Source organism: Oxyura jamaicensis, chromosome 1 (assembly GCF_011077185.1).
Source record: "Oxyura jamaicensis isolate SHBP4307 breed ruddy duck chromosome 1, BPBGC_Ojam_1.0, whole genome shotgun sequence".
In the NCBI taxonomy this organism is placed as follows: Eukaryota; Metazoa; Chordata; class Aves; order Anseriformes; family Anatidae; genus Oxyura; species Oxyura jamaicensis.
This window is the reverse complement of record NC_048893.1, coordinates 124,869,214-124,894,009: the sequence shown is the minus strand read 5'-3', so window position 1 is coordinate 124,894,009 and position 24,796 is coordinate 124,869,214. Positions and strand designations below refer to the sequence as shown.

General features: G+C 39.6%; 1 protein-coding gene across 1 annotated transcript in view; it reads left to right on the top strand.

Moving 5' to 3' along the window:
• The window catches only part of REPS2 (RALBP1 associated Eps domain containing 2), a 98,654-nt gene that overhangs the window by 33,456 nt on the left and 40,402 nt on the right, over window positions 1-24,796 (top strand). The window contains exons 3-11 of the mRNA XM_035334034.1: window positions 340-488; window positions 2,039-2,162; window positions 4,971-5,068; window positions 6,667-6,805; window positions 9,090-9,153; window positions 10,897-11,039; window positions 14,194-14,288; window positions 18,849-18,918; window positions 20,995-21,060. Of these exons, the coding sequence (XP_035189925.1) occupies window positions 340-488; window positions 2,039-2,162; window positions 4,971-5,068; window positions 6,667-6,805; window positions 9,090-9,153; window positions 10,897-11,039; window positions 14,194-14,288; window positions 18,849-18,918; window positions 20,995-21,060 (948 nt within the window). The remainder of the gene's footprint in view (window positions 1-339; window positions 489-2,038; window positions 2,163-4,970; window positions 5,069-6,666; window positions 6,806-9,089; window positions 9,154-10,896; window positions 11,040-14,193; window positions 14,289-18,848; window positions 18,919-20,994; window positions 21,061-24,796) is intronic.

Here is a 24,796-nt window from a genome sequence, read left to right as displayed (position 1 = left end):
GTCCCACAGTTTCTGTGAGAAACTGTTCTTTTTACTACAGACAATGTTTTCAAGGCAGGAAATGAGTTTTCTGCTCACTTTAATAATGTGCATAAGGCTTAATTGTTTCTCTGTGCATTAAGAGAGAAATCTATAAAGCTAGCAAATGTACCTTTGTGTAAGATTCACATCTTTATTAAGACCTAAAATAATGACAGGAGTTCCACATTTATAAATGTTACAAAATATAAACAGTGCTCTTTCACAGATAAACTTTTCACTGGTTTCACAGTACAGTGCTGCTTCCACGACTGTTAATGTTCTGAAGTCCCAACTGAATTTTTCTCTCTTTTAATGAAGAATTGCCTCTGCCGCGGTTCGTGGCGCTGAAAAATGACAGTGACGTGCGCTATGGGACTCCAGCAGAGCTCCATGGAGTTAAGTTTCAGGTTCCACACGCAGCTCTGGAAAAAAACTCCTACAAGAGAACAGATGAAGGGGACAAACAGGTAACGGGCCTGTCTCCTTCAGGCCAGTGTCATTGTGCTTTCTCCTTTCGGGTCCGGCCCTGGAAGTGATGACACTCACATGAGCTTACACAGTTCTGCAGCACAGTGCTGAAGATGAGCTCCTTAGGTGAAAAATAATCCCCATCGGGACTGTGCTCTTGTTTTGAAGATCTCTCATACCAGTCACATCCCTAAAGGGAATTTCTTTATATGAGCATGTTTAAAACTCAGCCCGGTCGTCTTCTGTGTAAGTTCTTGCAGTGTTGTAGTCCTCCCTAGTGCAGTGCTGTTTCTTGGAGAGTACAAGGGGAGGGGGGCAAATAGAAATCTGTCTGCTCAAGGGGGAATAAACAGGAAGGCGAGCGATTTCTTATGGCAAGCATGATCCTTAGTTGCTCCAGAAACGCTTAGCTGGAGAGGAGGTGCTGAAAGGGGGAGAGTTGGTCGTGAGCCACTGTTTCTGGGTGGGATAAGGCCACCGTGCTTCCCCCCTTACTAATCTCCCCCAGGGGAAGTCCAGAAGAAACCTCTTTTTCTGTTGTCAGTTAAACACCCTTCCAGATTCTTGTGCTCTCAAATGATAGTGTAACAAGGCTGGCCAAAGGAGGTTTGTGTTCCTTGCATTTATGAGAGTTGAGAGTGCTCATTCAAAGACATGCAACCTCACAGAGCGAGAGGTATTTGCATAATTTTCCCTAGCTATAATGCCTTCTCTTTGGGTGCTGCGTGGGGTCGCACCGTGGGTGCCCCGTGGCAGATGCGTCACCTCCCTGCACCATGGACACGTGTGACACAGCGTGACAGCGCTGTCAGCCTGGGTGATGGCATTCCCAGCTGCAGGTTACCCTGTGGCAACGAGCTGCTGCAAGATGCACAGCTGATGTAGCAGGATGAGGAAGAGGAGCGTGTACGTCTCCTGCCTGCGTGCACTGGCACTGAAGCAGAGCGCTGCCCTCAAACCTCTGGCTCCATCTGGGTTGTCTGTGTTGTGCTGCATTTTCCTTTAATACAGTAAACCGATCTAGGATCGCATCCTCTTAAACACTTTCTGTAAGTCAAGAGAGAGTGAGCGCTCTAGGATAGTTACCCAGTAACGCCTACAAATCCACCAAATGCTTAAAATACCAATTCATAGGTTTATTTTAGAATTTCGGTATGTGTTTTAGTACAAAGAATGCTCTCTCAGAAATAATGCCTTCACACTAACTAAACGTGTTATGTAAATCCACAGATACCCACTCACATTAAGCCTTCTCCACTCACTCCTTCAGGCATATTTGGAAGTGGGATATCTTAAGCTGTTAGTTGTAAAGCTTCGTTATGATGTTGCCGTGCCTTATCCCTAGAAGGCTCAATACCAAATTCTGTCTTTACCCTCTTTTGTTTTTTTAATGAGAATTTTCTTGGATATAGAGAGCCTGAGGGAATCACAGTGTTTTCCTCTTCTTTGTCCATCATGTTGCATGTGTTTGGATTGTGGTGCAGAATTACTTGATTATTTTGTTGTCGTCTCAGAGTTCCTTTTCTGTATTGATGTGTTTTTGAAACAGGAACCCAAGTCTCCACCAATGTCTCCAATCTGTTCACCTCCTGCTTCTCCATCTACTTACCAGAGAATACCCTTAACTTATGGATACGGTAAATCAAGAAGTGGGCTGGAGCAGCAGCATGGAGGTAGGGTAAAAGTTGGAATGTGCACACTGTATTCAATTATTCTTTTCTCTCTCTTTTTTTTTTTTTTTATAGAAGCATCAGAATTTCAAATTGAACTAACAATCAGCCTACTGATTTTAAAATTTAATTATATCAGAGTTTTGGAAAATGATCCAATCATGTCATTTTATTTTGCCTAAAAGCTTTTCTTTGATTGTTCACTCCCATCTTCCTGTTTGCTTTCTGGTAAATTAGTTAGATTTATGTGTCAGTGCTCACAGATAAATGCTAATACCCAGCCTCTGACAAGACTACGTGCAATGTATCTCAATGATTGAGAGTTTGTGAGTATTTTCAGAGCATATGATGCTTTAGGTATAGTTAGAGGGGAAGAAAAACCCATTCCTGATTTCAGTAGCTGCTCTATTAGTATTTGAATTTACAATGAACCTTCCTTTGCAGGAAAGGATAATAATCTCTCCAGTTTCATAACGGAAATAACAATAGGACATGAATATAAAAACAGTCCCACAGTGTAACATAGACAAAACAGATAAAAATAAGGCACTACAATGATGCTGTGTCCTTGATCTTACTGCCTTTAAAGTAGGTGGCAAAATGTTCTGGTTTTCGTCAGAGGGTAGTGGGGCAGAAGGCAGTTTTTACAAAGGCTTGAGGAGCTCCTGTTAATAGTAGGGTGCCTGTGCTCCCATAATTGTTAACATCTGATGACCAAAGCAGTGAAGATAGCAGGCACTGGTATATAGCACTCCTCTGTCAAAGGAACCAGGAGGAGTGCTGCCGGTTAGTGTGTTTGTAGTGAGCAAGGAGTAGTGTTTTAGTCCTTTAGCCATTGTTTTCGCTTATAAATGAGTGGAAAAAACAGAGCTAACATGTAGAAACTCATTACAGGCCTGATAAGAACGTGTTCAACACTAGCCAATTGCCTTCATATGAAAATCATTAGTGCAGAGTTGCAGGCATTCATTTGTTGGTTAGCTAAACTACCATTCATTCAAAGACAGGATTTTTTAATTTAATTTATTTTTTTTTTAACCATCCCACTCTTAGCATGGCTGAGTGATTGCTGGCTTCTGAAAAAAGCAATATTAGTGAGACTGTCTTCTGATATGACAAATCAGCTGCCCATGCTTACCTGTAGTGCGCTCTACTCTTTTCTGGGATTTTTTTAGGCTCTGTCAGTGACTTGCTTTTTTGGGGAGGGTGGGCATAAGGAGTCTCTGAATTTGCATGCAATGATAACTTCAGTGAAATTTCTCATGGAATTGGCAGCTGTGCCGTGCGTAAAAATAGCAGCATCCAATGCAGGTATCAACTTCTTCTTAAATTAATCATGCAGCTGCTTGAGGTGGTAAAATCTTGGAGGTGTCGAACACTGATCTTACTTTGCAGAAAGCACTGGAAATTAAAATAAGGGCATAGAATTTTTCAGCTCAGCCCTGGATGCCTTTCCAGAAGAAATTCTTCAGCCAAACATGTTCTCAGTGGAAGTAACTGAATAACACGTTATGACCTGTGCTGTACCAAGTGCCAGGCTAGATGACCTACTGATTCCTTCTGGCCTTTGAGATTAAGAACCTTCCAGTTTCCTGACGAGTATGCAAAAGACTAGGCTTGAAAACAACAGCACTTGCATATGTGTCTGAGGTGATAGCTTCACAGAACTGATCTTGCTAGACTTACTTTGTACTGAAAGCATGACTCTGAAACTGGGACAAAGTGTCTTTAAGGTCAGCCTTTCGCACTGCAACTATGGCTATATACCAGTGGATTTTACCTTTTTTCTTGATAATTTTTATGTTTTTCTTGCTAGCAAACACACAGCAGTGTGACCTTGCACTTAAATCTCCTCTTGAAGTGCTTCTGTATATTTTCCAACTTCCTTTGTTTTTTTTTTTTTTTTTCTTCTGAAATTAGAACTTGTACAGGAATAAAAATAGATGCCAGGATAAGACCACTTAGGAAAGCGAGGGGTTTCGGGATGTAATTTTTAAGGTCTTCCTGAGCTCAAAAATGTCAAGATTTCTTGGGTTGTCTTCTCATTAAGATTCCTTTAAATGCTGTCTATCTAATGCAGACTGTCTTAGTTGTGGTACATTTTAAAAGTGCTGGCAGCAGAAGTTTTCACTCTGTGAAAGTTTGCAAGTTGCCTTTGTGTTTGCATACTTGACCTGTTTCTAAAACATTGTTCTTAAATGTGCCGTTATGTCACTGCTTACTGTATTTACTGCAGTAGAATGCAAGGGACTTGCCCTAGCAAAAGAAGGAGTGATTGTTACTTTTCTTTACTAATTTACTAACTAACTTGACTCCAAATAATGAGAAGTCACGTTTTTTGATTTTCAACAGTAATTAGGGAAGGAGAGAAGAAAAGTATATGGAAGATTAAGATATAGAAGCTTTGTGATTTACTGTTAGATAGCGTTGTCAGAGCATGCTTTTTTACATCTCAGTTGAACTATTTCTTGCTTCTTGTAATGTCTTCTGCTATATAAGGCTGTAAATATATAAAATATATAAAGATATAAAAGGGCTACATAGATAGATATTTACACATTATGAATAATACTTTCTGTTATCTAATAATATATTATGACAATTCCTATCAGTAAGGTCTGAAGAAGAATGATGTAACATGAAAGATAAGCATGTGGCTGGAATTTTGTTGTTAAAGACAAAATCTACTTTGATACTATGATACTGTCGGGTCACTGATGCTTGACCTTGCAGTATTTAATTTTTTGCTTTCGCCTAGTAGAACCTTTTGGATTATTTTCTCACTTTTATACTTACTTTAAATGTCTGTAGCTCCATATGAAGTCAGACACACTACTCACCAGCAAGATGGATCATCATCAGGGAATTACGGAGCCAAACCTGCACACTCATGTTCAACTCTTGGTCGGGTAACGAATTGCATGTGTTTTTTTCTTCAGCAATGTTACTTTTAAAATTATAGATAAGTTAAAACAAAACAAAACAAAAGGCAAAAGAATTCTCCATGGTATTTTTAGACAAGAAACTGAAGTGTGCCTTTTCGTATGTGAAAAAGAAAAAAAGCAAAGATGATAGGAAGAAGAAATTTAAATGGATAATATAATTAAATTGCTGAAGCTAAGTGAAATGAGAAGGAGCAAATAGCACAGATAGGAAGACTGGACTGAGAATCCTCAAAAGTTTTTTTTAAAAAAACATTGAGGTTATCCTAGCAAAAATAAAACATTTTCATTTGAAATATGAGGTTTCATTGAGGTTCCTGCTTGATTTAGAATGTCATATGTAACACATACACGGAATTTATGGCCTAATATTCTGTGTATTACTTTTTTAACCCCAGTTTATAAGATGGTATCTCAAATAGAATAAACTAATTTCTGGCCTTTTGTTTGCTTTTATGAGATGAGTCCTGTCTTCTCCTGCTGACTGCCAAAGCATATCTTTCTAGTGTTCCAGTATGCCTGCTGTGCATTTATTTTGCAAACAGGTAGTTTGCCTAAGGAGGGTCAGAGCTCTCCTAAGGGAGAGGTTTTCCTAAATAAATATGACTCAGGGGCTCTGTACTTTTTCCATTACGCGCAGCATCCCACACCCATACTAAAATGTCACCTGAGCCTCAGGAAAAATTCTACAGATAATGTCACATAATTTGTGCTAAACTGAAATGAAATTGAGTGCATTTGTGCAGTACTTTGAAATGAAAATTAATTTACAACTTTATGATGTTGCCTGTTTCAGGGATCATTTGAAGTATTTCAGAACTGGTGTTTTTCTTTGATTCTTAAGAAATTGAGAGATGGATGTCAGAGAAAGGGTTTTGGAGATGGTTGGAGCCTGGTTATTGTTTGTTCTTGCCCCCCTTCCTCTTTAAGAGTGTTGTCATCCAGGCCTAAAGCATCTTAAACACCAAGTTATTACAGTTTAACAAAGACACTAATTATATAGGCATACCTCTTCAAGGCACCACCACCAACCTACCAAACATAGTGACCTGCCTTAAACAAGTCATTCAGAAAAGTACATAAATAAATGAATAAAATGCCCTCCTCTAGAATATTCTTTTTCCCAAACTTTTTTTTTTTTTTTTTTTTTTTAATTTTACTGAAAATGTGGGAAGTGACAGCAAGTCAAGGAGATCCCTTGGGACTTGCAAGTCTGTTTGAGCAAAACGTGTGCTGAGTTACCTGGGTGAGCTACAGATCCAAAGCAGTCTAGCTCCATAGTTACAGCATCTCTCCTAGGCTAAATATGTAGTTTCTTAGCAGAGCTAAATATGTCAAGCACTGTGCTGCATATATATAGCTGTAGGCCCTTTATTAGTCCCAATTTAGGTATATATATTGTTAGGTCAGCGTTAAAAGTAAAGAGACGATAATCGACATGGCCATTTCTGCTTCTCATCATTCTAAAAGATGTGTCTGCTACCAGAGCAGCATGAATCTGGTCTACTGATGTTTCCAGAGTCCGGTCTGGCCCTCCTGGCTGGTGCCAGCGGCCCTCCTCTCAGTCTCTTTCAGTGGAGCGGGAGCAGCCAGACAGCAGTGCCCATTACTCAGATGACCCTTGGAGGATAACTGAGGAGCAGCGAGACTACTATGTCAACCAGTTCAGGTCCCTGCAGCCTGACCTGAACTCCTTTATTTCAGGTAATTTTTGCCAAAAATGTCTGTGTCAAGTAAAGGAACCAGGCTGAGAGACATAAAGTATTAAGTAGATAACTTAATTATTGTGTTTTATTTTTGAAGGCAAGCAACTAAAAGAACAAACCAATTCTATGGACATTGGTGTTTTTTTTTTTTTTCCCCTAAATGTGGATATTAATTCTTTCAGAAGTGGTTCTTTTCTAAAAGCTGACCATTTGAAAATGCATCACATGCACTTCAATTTTGCAGATAGACTGTAATATTACAGATCTTTTTCCCTTTCATGTCAGTCCCTGCAAGTTTACCCTGCCATCTGAGAATCAGGACAAGCTTTTTTTTTTTTTTTTTTTTTTTTTCTTCTTCCCTTTCCCTTGTGTATCATGCTCAGAAATCCCAGTGCTGCTGTTTTTTTTTTTTTTTTTTTTTTTTTTTACACATCTGCAGTCCTGTTGTCCTCTTACACAGGTGTAATTGTTGGCAGTTAAAAAAAAAAAAAAGGCAGCAGTAATAATGTGGATCCGGTTTTTGCCCATGGTCAAGCTGACTGCAGAGCTTAGGGGAAAATGACATGAAAAATTGTGACTTCACACTAAAACAAAGTGGTTATCTATTTCCAGTGCATGATTTGAAACTGCTGAGAGAACGAGCACTGCTCAGACTTGAGGCAACACTGGTCCTGGTTTTGGCAAAATGCTTACTTGAAAGGAAAAGTGTTGTGGGTCAGTAAAAATTAAAATGAACTCTTATTCTAAGGGCTGTATTCGTAGATCAAATCTGCTGTGTGTATTGAGCTGAAAAAAAACCAGGGTTGGGCTTACTTTCCCAACAGAAAAGTGCAGCATCCGTGTGATGAAAGTTAAGCATGTGTTTAACTCTCCTGGGTGGTTAAACCTGAGTGTTTATGGCTTTGGGGGACTGAGATTCTGACCTCCAGGTGGTTAAAAGCAAATGCTGGAAAACATACACATGGTGAAAGTGTTGTAAGAGCGAACTGAGATTGCATTTTCATCCTGAATGGGAGGATCAGGCTACTTGGGAGAGGCATCCCCACAGGTACTGTCAGTCTGGCAAGGAAGAAGTTGCAGGGTTTACATTTTACTGAGTCCTGCTACACATTGCTGCTCTTCAGCAGCATCTGGGATTCAAGAGGCTCAGATGCAGCCAAAGGTTTAAAGGAATACCTGGTGTTGACATAAATCAGTGCTTCAGCAGTTCTTTGCCTCAGTTAAGTCTCTTTTGTATAATTTGCTGGAGAGAGGAAATGGTTGTTCAACAACACTGTATTTCCTTACACACCTAGGTAGGTCTGTGACTGCGTGTGTATATTCATACACAACCTTTCAGGGAGATTTGCACTTGCCTTTATATTGTGTGAGACTCTCAGCCAGTCCTTGAACATCCAGAATTACTTTTTATGAATGATAAATTCGAGCTTCACACGACATCCTAAAATAATTAAACTGTATAAATCCTTGCTGCAGGGTGATACAAGCGCTAGAAGTTTGTGCAGGCTTAGGAAGTTATTTAAGAAACCCATGATATGAAAATCCATCAGAAGTTACTGAATATTTCAATCCTACCGCTGGTCAGAGGCTGGAGGGATATTCTGGAGCCATACTATTATGTGGCTTTGTCACGGTCTCGTACTCCTCTCTTGGCATCTGGCGTAGGAGAGGACATGCTGCACTAGATGATTTTTGTACCTGTCCTTGTTACAGCTTTCCTCATGCACTGCAGTGGACGATCTGACCTGAATGCACAAAGGAGAGAGGGGTGTCGACCTAGACGTCTGTGTTACCTTACATTATGTAAAATATTAACATACATTTTATAAGCCTATATTCTGGCAGGGCTTCCAGGATACGTGGAACTTGTGCTGCCTCAGTAGCCTATGTGCACAGGATGGTGAAATAGGGGATTTGCTAGCTAGGAGAAGCATGACTCTGCCACACATGTGGCGTCTGGGTGAAGCAGAGCCATTTGTGTCCGTTATTTCATCACTGGTGTCATGGTAATGTGCTGGTTAGAATCGCTTGTACTGAGGCCTGCTTTCCTTTATTTATTTTTCCCGTTTGGAGGGAATGGGGAAATGAGGTCAACAGCTCTGTCTGACTTTGTCACTTACTCACCAAGAGACAAATGGTCCAACAGCTCTGTTAGGATGCAGTTAATTTGAGTGTCTGTTGAACATAAAGTAACCAGCTGCTTCTGGCAAAGCAGCCCTGGCCAAATGTAAATAATTGGAGATTTAATTTTAAACAGTTGATAAGGCACAGTTTCCCAACAGGTTCCGTGGCAAAGAATTTCTTCACAAAATCAAAGCTGCCCATCCCAGAGCTTTCTCACATCTGGTAAGTACTGTAATAGCGTTTGGGATGTGTATCCTGTTTTTCAAAAGATACTTAATTCAAGAGTTCTTGTTAAATTTTAAAAAGTGTCTTCAGTTTTAATTATTGCTCTTATCTCCAGAATCACTTTCAGGCCCAAGCAGCAGGGTGCTCATTGATCTTCCCGACACGCTTGTTTTCTGTAGAGATGTTCGCCTACTCAGCAGGACGGGGAAGGTTTGAACAGCTACGTAACTGAGAGCTGTTAACTGTGCTGTAAGCAACATCTTTAGCTCAACAAACTGACATTTTTCATGAAACGATGTGGAGGAAAAGCACATTTGGAGTGTTTTAGATGTGTTGTTGGCTTTATGTTTCTGGCTGTGTTTCGTCAGATGAAGCCTAATTAATACCTAATTTTTAGTAAGTGCAAGTACATAATTCATCAGTGCTTTTCTAACGAACCGGCACACTTACTTTTAATGAACTTATTTAGAAATGATTGCAGATGGAACTGTACATGATAAAATTTGACAAGAATGCTATTACATTTTCATAAACAACATGGCACTTTGTAATTCAGCATCATCCTTCCATATAGATAGGAAAAGCAAACAGTTTAAAATGTTGATTAAAATACTGATAGAGTTTTTACTTTTATATATGCTTTTATGAGGATAGATGTGAGGAAAAGCTTGCAAGAGCCTAAACATCTGTTGGGGTCAAAGAATATGTCTGGAATCTTTTCAAAGCAGATTGTCAGTCATGAAATAATAATAATGAAAAAAAAAATGAAGAAGCATTATACTGGGGGAAGTGAATATTGGAATTTAAATGAAAGATTATATATGAAGAATGGATTAACCCAATATGTAACAAAACACTCTGTATTGCTGATGTAAGTGGTTCCCTGCAAAAAAAATAATCAAAGACAAACATTATTTTCTAGTAGATCATTATAATTCTGTAATGATATAATTTATCAGGTTGTGTAACTGTGTTAAACACATGGGATGTTTCAGACTTTGCCCCTATAACCTCAACAGTTTGAAAAAATATTCATTACTTTCAAAGAGTAGGAAGTTACGTGTTTATTTATTTTAGTCACTGTGCTAATATAATAGTAAGGTAATAGTTATTTCTGGCAGAGGAGTTGATTTATAAAATTGAATTCTTGAGTATGAGTATCTGAAGTCCAGTTCTTATTGTTTGAGAAGAATGCAAGAATTAAAGAGACAGCAGATTTAATTAACAAGCAGTCAACACTAATATTTGAACACGTCAAGAACATTAATTTACCTCTATTCTTGAGGCTAGTCAGTGTTGCTAATTAACCATTTGCTGAAGTCCACTTTTATCTTTGTCTGCTCGAGTTGGCTTAAGATCCTGCATGGGTTAGCTGAAGCTGCTTTCAACCACTGGAAAGTTAATTTTGTCCTTAGAAACACAGGGTATGTATTTCATGGTATAGCATACACATAGTATTATATTGTATGGTAAGTTGTATAACAAAAATACACTGTCTTGAAAAAGAAAAGCTGCAAATCATTACTAGACAATTATCTTCGTTTTCCTCAAGACTCAGAAATAGACACTCCCGTGTGGGTGGGAGTTGTAGTAGCTATGATCAAGTAGAAATAATAGAGGTGCTTGTTCTTTATCAAAATAGCCGTCCTCAAAAAGCTTCATTTCTGTGTCTCCTGTGACTGCACGAGCACGCTTCCCTGAGGCAGCGGCTGGGGAAACGTGCGGCTGTCATCCCTGCAGGGAGCTGAGCGATGTGGATTGCGACGGGGCGCTGACGCTCCCCGAGTTTTGTGCTGCTTTCCACCTGGTGGTTGCGAGGAAGAACGGTTACCAGCTGCCCGAGATGCTGCCCGAGACGCTGCTGCCGGATTACCTCCAAGCAGGTAATGTCCCTAAGGCAGGTCATAGTCCTGTGGCTGTCTCAGAAACTCCATGTGCCTCTAATGGAGGCTTTGTTTTCCATGTCGAAGGTAGAGCTGAGTTCGTTGCTTAATGGCTCCCCAGTTGCTTTTTAAGGCATGAGGTTTTAATTTTGTTTATGAGGCGATAGCTGAAGAGGGAATTTGTGAAAGCACCAATCAGAGATGCGAAATGTACCAGTTGTCTGCCTCGTAATGCCTTTCGCTCTGCTCCCGTGTGCTTCAGGTGCCATTACAGCTAAAGTGGCAGATAATTTCCTGTAGCAAGCGGTGTATGGCTTTTAACTCTTGGTGATTTTCCCTTATGTATCTCTCTTTTGAAGATGTGCTGGAAATGGTGCTGGACTGCTTTGGAACTTACTGTGCTAATACATGTGCTGGATGCAGTCACCGGTTGTACCAAAGGGCGAATTTTGTTGTAACTCACGTTATGTGATCCACAGCTTCTGCTATAAATAATTTGCGCTAATGACAGAGGGATTACAACAGTTTGTGTAGAACGAGGATAAATTAATCCAAAATACAACATACCTCAGTAACAAAGTGCAGCGAGAGACAAGCCCTTTCGTTTCTTCTCTTCAGTTATGTCTCTTGTAATTATAAATGAACGTTGAAATACATACTGTTCCATCTGAAAAATGTGCATGACTTTCTAGGGCAAGGAGGATTAATCACAGATGATAATTATAGTGCTAAGGGATAATATTTAAGACCTAATAAAATCTCCATTAAATTTGATGACACTGAATGTATTAAAAGGCAGGAAAAGAGCAAATCAAGCTGCAGTTAGGAAAATTAAATGTCCACCCTGTATCAGATTTGTGAAATAATTTCTGATGGAGTCCATGTTCCTTCATATCCAAGGGGAGAAGCTTCTGTAAAACCTGCACCTTCAAGTCTTCATCACTTTTAGTCTCTCTAATTATGACATTCTCTTGTCATAATTACAGCTACCCTTTTCCCTCTAGGACCACCACTTTGCTTGCTAGTCTCACTCCTGATCTCATCATAAAAATAGCTTGTAAGCTTCTTCATGCAGGTTCTTGTTGGCATGTCTTCACATTAAGCATTTTTGGGTAACCCTGCAATGGAAATAACTATCTACGGTGGTATCAAATCATTACATCAGTGGAAGGTGTTAAGCTGTGGTTGTTCTGTGATTCTGTGAAAAGAGGACTCCCAGAGAACTGTAGGGGTTAGAAGGGACCTCCAGAGATCATCAGGTCCAACCCCCCTGCCAAAGCAGGTTCCCTAGAGCAGGCTGCCCAGGTAGGCGTCCAGACGGGCCTTGAATATCTCCAGAGAAGGAGACTCCACAACCTCCCTGGGCAGCCTGTCCCAGTGCTCCGTCACCTTCACGGTGAAGAAGTTCTTTCTGTTGGTGCAGAACTTCCTGTGCTCCGTCTTGTGGCCATTGCCCCTTGTCCTGTCTGCACGAACCACTGAGAAGAGGTTAGCCAAATCCCTTTGTCTCCCACACTTAAGGTATATATAAACATTGATAAGATCCCCTCTCAGTTTTCTTTTCTCAAGGCTGAACAGACCCAGGACTGTCAGCCTTTCCTTTCCTTTTCCATAATTTGTGCCTTTTAGTACTGAGCCCTTATCACTTCCGTAGATGATTATTGTTACATGTGTTGGACACAACCAAGCATTTCAGACCGATTTATGTGAAAGAGTGGAAAGGACTGCTTGTTCCAGGCACAGTAAATACCATGGGTAATAAGCTAATGCTGTTAGTTTGAGGGTCTGAAAATGTCTCACAGCATTTTGCTGCCTGTTCAGAAATCTGAAGACCTGCATAATAAAAAGTGCAACATCTCAACACACCGTAGCACAGTGAATCACAAGAAAGAATACAGAGCTGTTTGTATCAACTTCTTAAATAAAAGCATTGATAAATAAGCAAATCATCATATACTTACCTAAAATGTCAAAAGATACGTTTTTTTTGTTTGTTTTCATGTTTTCATAGTTTTTATTTATCCAAAACTTAGACTTTATTTGGCTGGTTAGAAATATGATAAAGATTTCTGGAAACTGTTTTTAATTAGGTTGTATTAAGTTCAAAATAAAACAGGCTGTTTCATTCCTGGTTTGGTTTGAGCAAAATATTCACATCTGATAAGACTGTTAAAGCTTCAAATAAAGAGGCTTGGAGCATAAGACTTTTAGAACAAATTAATCTTGCTAGTTTTATGGCTTGTTCTATAAACTACAAGTGCAAGGCCAAATTCTGTCCTGGCACAGCTCCACTGACAATTTGACCCACCACCTTTTTTTCTGAAGGTTTTTATGAAAACAAATTAAAATATGTAAAACTATTTGCCCTGTATGTAACCCACCGTATTTTAAATTAAGACAGATTTGCAAGAGCTTAATTTGTTCAGCTGAACTAGATGCTACCCAGAAACTAGGAATTCGACCTGAGAGCTGGTTATTCTGGCTTTCAATATATTGATCTCAAGAAAAAAGGTTTCCCAGCTCTTAAGACAGATTCATGTGAGAATTAGTAGTCTTGTGGTGGTACCAGCGGAAAGACTTGAGCCTACAGATTAGAAGTGTGGTTCTTGTGAATATCACTGTGAAAAGTTGCAGGGTTGATTTTTGTTTGATTGTTTTCCTGCTCTGTGCTGTTTAGTTAAGGAATACTGAAGATGATATATACTGCAGCAATGACCGTCATTAGTACATTTGTACATAGTATGTACATAGTACAGCGTGCTTGCTTTTTACTGGCCTTCAATTTTAGTGTGTAGTGTAGATTCTACTATACTTTTCAGTAGTTAAAACACCAAAAATTAGAGTTGAACATTTGGTAAATACCTTTAACCTTACTAAGACAGCAGAATATAAACTATAAGGCCAACTAAGTTGATACTGTCTACAACAGAAATTATACTTGTTAACACTTTCAAGACATTGTGTTTTTCAGAATTCAAGATGGAAAGATATTCTTTATGTTTTTGTCATCTGTCGTTAGTATATCAGTTCTGATGTGTAGAAATGAAGGGAAAAATGATGTCGGAACACGTTTTTAAGTAGAGCGTGTTAACCAAATACTTGTCATGGCTCTGGTTGATTTTTTCTTTTTTTTGGGTTTTCCTTTCTACTCTAGCTTCTTTGAAGCCTCTGCGTGACTGCGCACTGTTTGATTCTTACTCTGAGTCATTGCCAGGCAGCCAACAGACTCGGGACTTCAGCCGGACGGAGGTGAGAAGGTGTGAGCAGGGCAGCTACCTGCAGAGCACAGAGCAATAGGACAGCCTCACAGTTGCTGTGGTATGCATAACAAGAACAGTGAGTCTTCAAGAGTAAAGTGTGTCTAAGTTTAGCATTAAGCCATCTTACACTCCTCTCTTAGCCATTCCCTGTGTGTGTGGAAAGGGCAGACAGATCTTTTTCAAAAGAGATTCCCACAGAATGCATTTTGCAGTAGTCGTCAGTGGATTCCAGTCTGTCATGATGCTGGAGTCTCCGTGGGGAAATAAAGCTTTACTGTTGGTGTCTTGCTGGGGCAGCATTTGGCCCTCCTGTGCTGGGATCCAGCAGTGCAAAGCAGATCCCACAATGGAGGGGGACTGTTCTGGCACAAGGGCAATGCTTAGGGGAGATTTCTCACGAGTCTGAACAGATCAAAAATATTAGGTTTCAGGTGCAGACCTTGTCCTAGGCAGGTATTCCCGACCACCTAGCTTTTGAGTCTCTCTTCAATTTCCAGAGCTTCGTGTACACACATGCAGATGAAAACTGTCTTGGCTTATCCTGGTTCCTTCTACCTTGCCTTTATGAGGACTGAAACTCTCCCCAGTTTTATGCAGTACAGACATGCATAGTTCAGGTCTAGGTGGTTCAGCCCCGTTTTAATGTGCAGCCTTCTAGTAGTTCTAAGGAACAAGCATCTAAGAGTCTAGGAAGCAATTGTAAGGAGCTGGAAAGGGTGTTTTGAGGGAGGAATGGGGGAGGATTCTTAGGGATCCATTGTAAACAACATCACAATGGATGTCAGCCTTGTAATGAAAGACTACTGCAAGCAAAACTAAGTTAACAAGAACAGTTTTTAATTGAGGTTAAAAAATAAGGCTTTAAAGATCCCGTATGTCGAGCTAACCATGGCCACAAAGTTATGCTTGGATATTGCAACTCTGAATATACACGCCAAGGGATTTAAGGATTTAGCATCTAAGTCAGTGAATCAGGTGGCAGGCTGACTGCAAGAATGGGCTTTCAGCTCAGAATTGTTAAGGCTCTGAAAATTGCTGTGGATTGCTGCCGCGATTGAATAGAAGGTCCTTCTGATGCTGCTGCCAAGTTAAAAAGTTGTGGCATGTCATGGCAGCTCAGCAAGGCGTTTCTCCAATTATTTCATCCCTGTGCCTGGTTCTGGGGTGTTACCAGATCAGAACCCAGATCCCCTGTCAACAAATTCAACTCGGCTGATTGCACCGCCAGGCAAGCTCTCCTGAACTGCACTTCTAACGCATCTGACTCTTATGTATGCTTGGTAGTATTGCAGTCAGTGCTTTTAACATCCACTCTATCTTCTGGAACTGTTAAAATACGCGTGGTTCTCCCCAGTGCACTTGCTGGGTATTGCTTTTGGACAGCGGCTTGACCTAAGCACAGCGGTTGTATTGGGTTTTGTAAGCAGTGCTGTTATTCTGGTATTCTGTGGTCTAGGGTGTCCTCGTTCCAGTTAGGATGCTGGCTTCGTAAATGATCACCCAGATATGCAAAGTAATCTTTTGTTGGTGCAGAGTTGTGAGGAAGTTTGTTCTTCAGTAGCGCAGCCCTTGGGACTGTGAGATTACAGCGTTCATGTGTATATTTCAGAAAGCTCAGAAATCTTGCTTTCAGAGTCATCTTGTGTTTCTTAGTTATGTCATTTCAGTAACTTAACCAGTACAATTCCATAATCTTATTAAAAGGCTGTTTTTTAGGCTCTGCTTGTTTGTGGTCCTTGAATGTAAGTGCAGAGTAAGGATAAATCTAAAAGGAGATCATCTTCTAAGCAGTTAAATTGTATCTTCTTTTGCTTTTTAGATTTTTTGCTGCAGTGGAGCTAATAGTAGCATTTCCTAGTAATAATTAAAAAGCTGCAGAGGCTATAGAGCACAAAGTACTAAAAAACAAAAATAACAAAAACAACAACAACAACAACAACAAAAAAACGAGCAACAAATCCTCCATTTTGCATTTAATTTTTCATTTGATTTCCAAAAGTTAAGGCTTTCAAACCTCCTGTGCCTCATCTCTGCTCTCACCTTCTTAAGACATTATGTCCATAAATGCCAGTAACTTGCAGATTACTGTGCTATGCTTACAGTCAGATAATGTTCCTGGGGGGAACAGCTGGGTGTTCTACTCCATTTCTGTTCTGCAAAATAATTTTTTTTATGGGTAGGTTGAAAATAAAGAAGAAACTGTTACATGATTGCCTGTTGGCTGAGAATAGATAGTGTTACCTGAGTAAATCGTGATTATTTGCCTGTCTTTGCTGTTTCTTTACTGCCTGGGACCTAGAGGTGTTGGGCAAAGCTCTCAATTAATTTGTTGTAGGGCCTTGCTATTTTGGTCCTTTGTTATCCAAAATTAGTGGAACAAAATCTCATCTCAAACCTGATTTGAGAATGATTTTGACTTGATTTTTGTTGCTGTTGTTCAGCTGATGTTTCTATAATCAACATAAATGCTCTGAAAGAGTTTCATTTGGAAGGTCAGTGATTCACCTCCCATTCATCTCACTCTGTGGGAAGCGCAGTAATTCACTGTTGCAATTTAATTTGTAGCTTGGCTATTCGAGGAAATGCAGTTTAGATACCTGATCACTCCACTAGAAATACTGTATTATCAATGCAATCGGTTATGCATTATCTCTGTGCCTTTGTGTCTTTCCACGTCTCATCAATTCAGACTGTTTAATTTAATTTCAGAAGACCATTTTTACTGTCACTGTTGAACTGCAGTACTACAGTACAATGGAGACGATTCCTGAATATCTATAAAGAAATTAATGGCAGGAGACAGGTCACCAAATAGTAGGCTTTGTTAAACTTAAAACACACCAATACTGGTAGTGGTATGCTCAAAAATGACAAGAGTGACTGCTTTTTGTTAACTAGAGTTTTGTCTTTTCATTTTTTTCCTCAAGTTTTTTGTCTCCTGCTCTGATTTTCTTTTGGCTCCTTTCCACAAGCATTCTCACTGCCAAACGCTTAAAGATAAGACAACATTTCTCACTATGTGCATAAAATGACTGTCTGGGGTTGCTCTAAACTCTCTGAGAAATGTCATACTCACAATTCGTTTAAATTTGTGAGTCATTCCATTGATTCAGGCATGCAGTGAATTAGGTCTTTAGTCTTGACACTCTTTTCTTAACAACTGATGAAACCAAGACAGAAAATAGCGTCACGTCTCATCCACTCTCATGCTGTAGCAGCACCAAGAGTTGCTATTTATTGTGCGCTTGAAACATAAATCCTTAATGTCAAAAGATGAGTCTGAATCATAATCGGATCTGGCAATTTTGAGACATTCAAATCTGAATTGCTTCTGTGCTTCTTCCACCCAACATTTTTTTGTTGTTGTTGTTTGATCAGCTTGAAGTAGTCTGTGAAAAGCCACCTGGTCCAGAACCCGTGGTTCTCTCAGATGGGGCAAGCTCAGTAGCTAAGCCAATTGGTGACCTTTTAGTTTTCCTTCCTTGTAGCCTTGCTTGTAATATATAGTGTCATGGCTAACTAGGAATGTTAAGTGTTTTGCTCAAACATTTTCATGGTCCAAAAGCTATGGTTTGGGTATGTTCCTTCCTCAAAAGCATTAGGGAATCCCACGTGCAACTTTATAAAACAAATCTCATTGCCCTTTACTCTGGACTTGGCCCTTACATGAGGTTTTTTGAAAATGTCTGCAAGTTCTATGTTTCTGATTTTTTTTCTATTTTTTTTTTTTTTAAGTCCCACTGGAAAAAACAGAACAAAACAGCATTCCTTAACATTTAGAGAAGCTTGAGGTTTCTGATGTTTGATTTATTGTTGTTTTGGCCACAGAATTGTTCTTACAGATAATGGTAGTAGAATTTGTTCCTGTTTCCTTTTTGCTAAGCTATGCAGCAGAGGTTACAAGAACCACAAATGCTTATAATATAAGTTGTTGCTGAAATAAAGAACAGTTAAAGAATAAGACTGGTGCGAAGTTCCCCATTTTCCCATCAGAGGCCTGAATGGAACTGCTAATGAATGCCAACATGCTGATGAATTTTTTTTCCCCGTTTCTGTGAATGCATGCTGAAAGAAGAAGGTAGTCCAGGTCAGCTACCTCAGCCTGCAGACTTCAGATGCAGAACTACTGACAGTGCAGTACAGCTTGAGTTTTCACCGAAGGGAGTTTTCTCATGGACGCTAACGTGTGCGAAGAGGCTGGAGAAGGTTTCTTCAACCCTGGTACAGGTGTTAGACCCAGAGAAAAAAGAAAACAAAGAATGTCATTGCTCTGTTTTGGGAAGTCTTTCTTTGCATGTAGTCCTTAGTTCTTCGTGATTCATTGCTGAGTTGCTTCTTAGCTAATTTCAAGAGTGAAACTGGTGTACCTTTAAAAGCAGAGAGGTATAGTTGTAAGGTCTTCTGTGCTTCTTTATCATATAAAGCAAGTCTTGGTACAAGAGAGAATATCACCTTTATTTGTGTTGGTCTGTGTTCTTAACTACTTGACTGTGAAAATGTGTGGGTCTACTATGTCAATCACTATAATAACCAATCTTCTGTCTTTAAGAAGACATCAGCTGAAGAGGTGCCTGATAACTCTGCCCTGTTACAAGATACAAAGAAAGATGACAAACAAGGTATTCAAATCATGTTTTTTCTTTTTTTTTTCTTTTTAGTTTTTTTTTGGTGATAATTAGTAATTCCATATTTCAGCTGATAGAAGAAATGGCATGTTTAATTTTTAAGCTAGCTGTATGTTACTGTATGTTTAAAGAGAGCAACTATTGACAACAGCTAAGTTGAAGAAAAATATATGGATGTTTTTGTTTCAACATTAGCTATATCACATGTGGATGATATGAAATACACCTTCTAAAATAGGCTTAGTCCAAAGGCAAGTAATATTTTTACTTCATATTTCAACAAAGTTTTAATTGGCATTATCAGGAGTTTTGTAAGAGTAAAAGCTAGGTTGTGCCAAATTTTGGATTTCCCTTTTTTCATCAAATGGCAACATTTCAGAATTAGTTTTTATTCCAAATAAATAAATAAATAAATAAGGGACCCCCAGCAACCCTATATTTTCTTGCAAAACAAAGGTTTTGGAAAATACTTGATTCGTTTATGGCGCTTGAAATATGGGAACAGCAAGCCACGTGAAATTGAAGTGATCTTTTCGTTATTGCACTCAGCAGCTACTAGGGCTTCCAGAATTAGCACTGGATCGTAGCATGGTCGTTGCCTTTTATATTCTCTTTTCACTGACCTTCAGGTTCTCACTTGTCCCTGTCCCTCAGCTGTGGAAGTGAAACAGTTGTGGGTATTTTCTTGCTTGATTCTCAGAACTGTGGATTATGTATTCATAAAATAATAATAATTAAAAAGGGGGTTGGGGTAGATCTTGACCTCCCAGCTGTCCCCATGATAAGGAGCTGCGAGACCAGGTAGTCCACATTCATTCCAGTTACAGGTGTGGCCAGGTTTGGCAGATTCCCAGTGTCCCTGGGTCAAAGGAAGGTTGTCAGAGTTGATGGGTGTTTCTAAGACATTTGGGTAAGTCAGCATATTCCACAAAAATCATGTTTTGTTGTAAATCATAAAGGGTGAGAGCAGGACTTGAACCATGAAGGTTATTGCTTTCAAATGCCAAGGGAAGATTCACTTTTTACTTGAGGAATTTGTTTTCTTCCCTGTTTAGGTGAAGAATTCGTGCTTTGTTCTGGATAGGTGACACGCTATATCAGATGGGAAGCTGCTTTGGTGCATGCAGTCCTTCACGGCTGAGGATCTGCTGTATTTGTGACAGAGATTCCTGCCTTTTCAGCCAAAGAACAAATGCTCTCGTTCTACCACTTATTGCTATTCTGGCGAATGAAGAGCAGATTGCTGTCCTGGCTGAGAAGAAGTTCCCAGACATCAAGAATCTGTAGTTCAGGACTGTAGAAGCAAATTTCCCTGCATTTTCAAAATGATACAAGTAAATTAGCTCCACTCTGTGAGCTAATACTGTTAAGTGGGGGTGATAGTGCAAATAGAACTGGATCCAAGAACCAGACTTTTCCCACATGTTTTATTTGATAAAGGCAGATGGAGATGAGAGATTTCATTCTGAGTGGTCATTTATAATACAGTGTATTACACTGCATTAAAATATGCTACAAGGATGTCTTAAAGTAATTAATAAAGGATGCATAGACGTGGATGGAAGGAGAGTAAGCACAAAACATTGTGATTTTCTGAATGTTAAGCCCAGCTCTATCAGTGCCATTTGACATCCCTTGGAGCAAGCTGGCGAGGCTTCAACTGCTAAAAGCTGTTGTCTCTGTTTTGCCCAGGGTTTCGAGGTTTGTAAGTTCAGAGAGATGCGTCCCAGCTCTGCCAGGTTGTGCTGTCTGTGCAGGATCGTTGCGTTGCTGAAACACAGGTCCTTTCTTTTATGCATTCAAACCCCAAATTCTCAAAATTAGGGATTATTTGGCAACTTGGGTATAGGCCTTTCTGTTATTGACTTTTGTGCTCGTAAGAGTAGTTACTGCTTTTGGGTGTTTGGTGTTTTGAAGGTATTTTGCTACCATTGGTTTCTTTTAGTGTATGTTTGGCTTTATTAGACATTACAACTGATTTTGTTTTAGATGTTGCTTTCTCAGAGATGGTGTCTACAGATATTACCTGCACTATTTAAAGAAACCTTTTTGTTTGTTTGTTTTTATAAGCTCTTAAAGTAAGCACCGCTGTCAAGACAATACCAAAGGATTTTCAGCACTTGACTGTGAAAACAGGTAAGAAGAAAACAATTCACTTGTTACTGCCATTAGAATTTCAATCAAATGTTTCTGCATCACAGTGAACCTAAAGTAATGTATTTTGATATAATTTTTTGAGATCCTTTTGCTCTCGTAATATTATACTACTGAAATTAGCTTTTACCCCGTAATGACTACAATTTGCACAAGTAATCTTAGATAGTACTTCAGGTTGTCAAAAGGTTCCCTTGCTTTCTTTCCCTTGCTTTTACTGTATGTGTGTTCTTCATGTGTGGGAAATATTTATGACATAGCATTTTGCAAGGACTGTGAATTTTGTTTTTCTATACTAAAAATGAAATACAATAGCATCTTGTTGATAAAAGGTCTTCTCCAGTATTAAACAAGTATGTAATATTTTGCTAACTGTTCTGAAGTGGCTTGTTACTTTGAAAATGAGCTTTTGCATTTACCATCAAGTTTAAGGGTAGATAGCCTTTTGGAAACACGGATCTTGTGGCACATAAAGCATTGAGACATCCTTTTGATTCAAGGATGTTTCTCTTGTGAAACCATCTATGTTTTTTCTTTTTTCAACTCCAACACACCCTCCTTGTTCCTATCATACTGAAAAAAAAATATTTCTGGAATGTCGTATGTGAAAATTACTTAGCTGTACCAGAAACTCTCCATGTATTCAGCTCAGTTCGTCAGGTCTCCCTGGCCCTCCTCTCTGTTAACCTCATACCTAAAGTGGTAAGAGTGTTGGCAAGGTCCCAGGGAAGCTAAAATCTGGACCTGCTTTCTTTTCCTTTTGCATAAATGTTTTTACTCATGAAGATATCCTTGATTAAGAAAACTGACCCCAAATGTCTGTCACAGCAGTTCTGCCTTATAGCTCGATTTATTCATGGCTGCTCAACAGCTGCATGCCTCATTTCCCAACCTTTTTTTTTTTTTTTTTCCTGGCTTCTTCCCAAATACTTGGCAGCTACCAGATGTCCTATCTTCAGCTCCTATTCTTGAACAATTGCTGCTTCTCCTACAGCCAGCAAGCCACACACACTCACACACACGCAGACACACACTCCCCTCTAAAGGGGAAAGGGGGGCCAGTGAAAGACTTTCAGTTCTGTTCTCCCCCATCTCTGCCCACCACTTTTTGCCCAGACGCACCCCAAGCAATTTTATTTTCACTTCAGCATTTCCATCTTTGGTATGCTTATGGAAATATATATCTGTATATATATATATATATATATATACACATATATATATAGGTATATATATAGTCACCTGCACATCACCTTTGCCACTATTGTTGTTTTTCCCCATGTCCTTCATCTCCTTGTAAGGGAGCTCTTCTGGGTGCCACCGTGCTCTTTAGCAATGCTGCTGGGTTTGCGTACCAAGGGAAGCAATGGCAGATTTCCACCCTATTGCCAGGACTCCTGTTGCTTTGGGAGTTTCACCTGTGCAGTCCTGCTCATTGAGGATCTGATCAAGCACGTTCTGAGGCTGCACAATAAGACTGATGTTAGAAGTCAAAATATTTATCCAGTGTGCTAGATAAAGCACAACAACTGAGTGCTTATTTCAGAATCAGTCATCATTCTGAAATGTCATCATAATTATTAAACTTCAGGATGCAGATTCAGTTGGGATGAAGCAAGAGAAAATTTACATCCTTCGTTTGGGCTATTTATGTAAATTGAGGAAAGATGATCCTGCTGTGGTTCGTTAAGGAAAGTTTTTTTTGCCATCAGGCTAGAAATTTGAAGTCAGTAAAATCTTCACGTGCTCAACATCTCTGCAAATCTGTCCAAATCTGTCTATTTTATTTAGCCTCCTAAGTGTAAGATTATTGGTGGCCTTAGACTTTTAAGGAATTAAGAGCCAAATTTGTGAACATATAGATTTTACATTTCTGCACTAAGAAGAGATAAAAGGTGAGTCACTACATGTGATTTAAACTGGGGATTTTTTTTTTCTTTTCCTTTTCAGTGTAGCACGCTTGCACCTTTTAGAGCACACTTTTGCACTCAACTTTCCATCCTGTTAAGCAGAGGAGGCACTAGCTGTGTATAGTCCGTTAGGCTACAGCCAGAAATTAAGGAGTCAGCATCCTTGGGAATGTTACAGTGAATGGGTACTGGGAGAGGGGGTGGGGGGCAGTTAAACACCTAAACTGGGAACCTTCACACTCTCCTGTGGTGTGTGAGAATAAATAAGTTCATCATCGTATATGATTTTAATTGATCCAGACGAGGCTGTTCAGTTCATCAGGCTTTGCCAGGAATAATACAAACTTCTAAATATTAGCTATACCCAATTTACACAACAGCTTTAATTTTTTATTAGTTTCATGTAACTTAAGCTTCTCTACTCATAGCAATGGAAATAGGGAAAACTTGTGAACTGGCTAAATATTTTTGTACCATCTTGAATGCTTGTGTTGTGCATATGTGTAAACCTGCACCTCACACATGAACCGTGCACGGAGTGCACCGAAATATCTGCACACTGTACAGAAATGCTGCCATAATTCTTGTTTGCATGCCCTACTAATGAACTACCTGTTTTATAATAGTATCATATTTCATTTTATGAAAGGTTCACACTAAGGCGAGGTCTGGGTATTGTGTAACTGTAGCCTCAAATTTCCTGATTTTCAAAAGTATAAAAGAAAATCCTTGGCAGTAATATTATATTGCCATATTATTTATTAGTAGTCATTTCAGGTCTCTCTCTTCCTTTTGTGTTTTCCTGTTTACCTCAACAAGATGTCCTCGGAGAGTTCTCATTCAGCTCAAAGAGTTCAGTTTTACCTGTAGTTTTTCAGAAGAAAGGTTTTCTAAAAGAAGTATGAACAGAATTACTGTCTCCCTAAAAGAAGAAAAACTTGATGGTTCTTAAGCATGGCTTAGCTTGGAGAGAATTTATACTTCCTGTTTCTTAATGACATTTATTTAATAATTGTGCATGTAATTTAATAATCAGCAATTCAGCATTGGAAAAATTGGGTCCTGGCTGTAGGGAAGCAGTTTCTAAAGTTGTGCTCTCTGGGAGTCTGACACAGGGAGAGGGGGATTATCACCCCTGCATATTTTAATAGCAATTCCCTCTCTCTTCCTTAGTTGCTTTACTAAGTTTGTTGCATGGAAGTCTGGAATGACTGTGAGACAGTTTGCTGGTGACAATAATCTACTAGAACTTGATTTATGAGTTTTTTTTTTTTGTATCACTGTAGCACTGCATGACCCTAAAAACATATTTCCTTTATGAAGAAATAGTGTGTGGCTCTACATGTGTCGTGTGCTATTTCTTGTGTTCTGTATGCCTCAAGCCTCTTGTGTAGGGTCTATGCAGTGACACAATGCCAGACATGAGAAGGTCAGTATTTGCTAGTTGCTACCGCAGGTATCTCCTGCTCTGTTTGGGGGAATCTGCTGTATTCTCAGGTAGTGCTGTACAGCGACTTTGTGTGTGTATTGGGATCGCTTACGCTTCTGCAGTACCTGGAGGGTATCTCAGTGGGCTGAATTTGAAAGCAATCACAGAGATATGTTTTGTCAAGATTATTTTATGTTAGCAAGGAGAGTAACAGTTCTCTGGTGACCAGCAACAGGAGACCCGAGGGAGCGGCATGGAGCTGGGACAGGGGAGGGTCAGTCTGGGTGTCAGGGAAAGGTTCTGCACCCAGAGGGTGGTCGGGCACTGGGACAGGCTGCCCAGGGATGTGGTCACAGCACTGAGCCCACGAGAGTTCAAG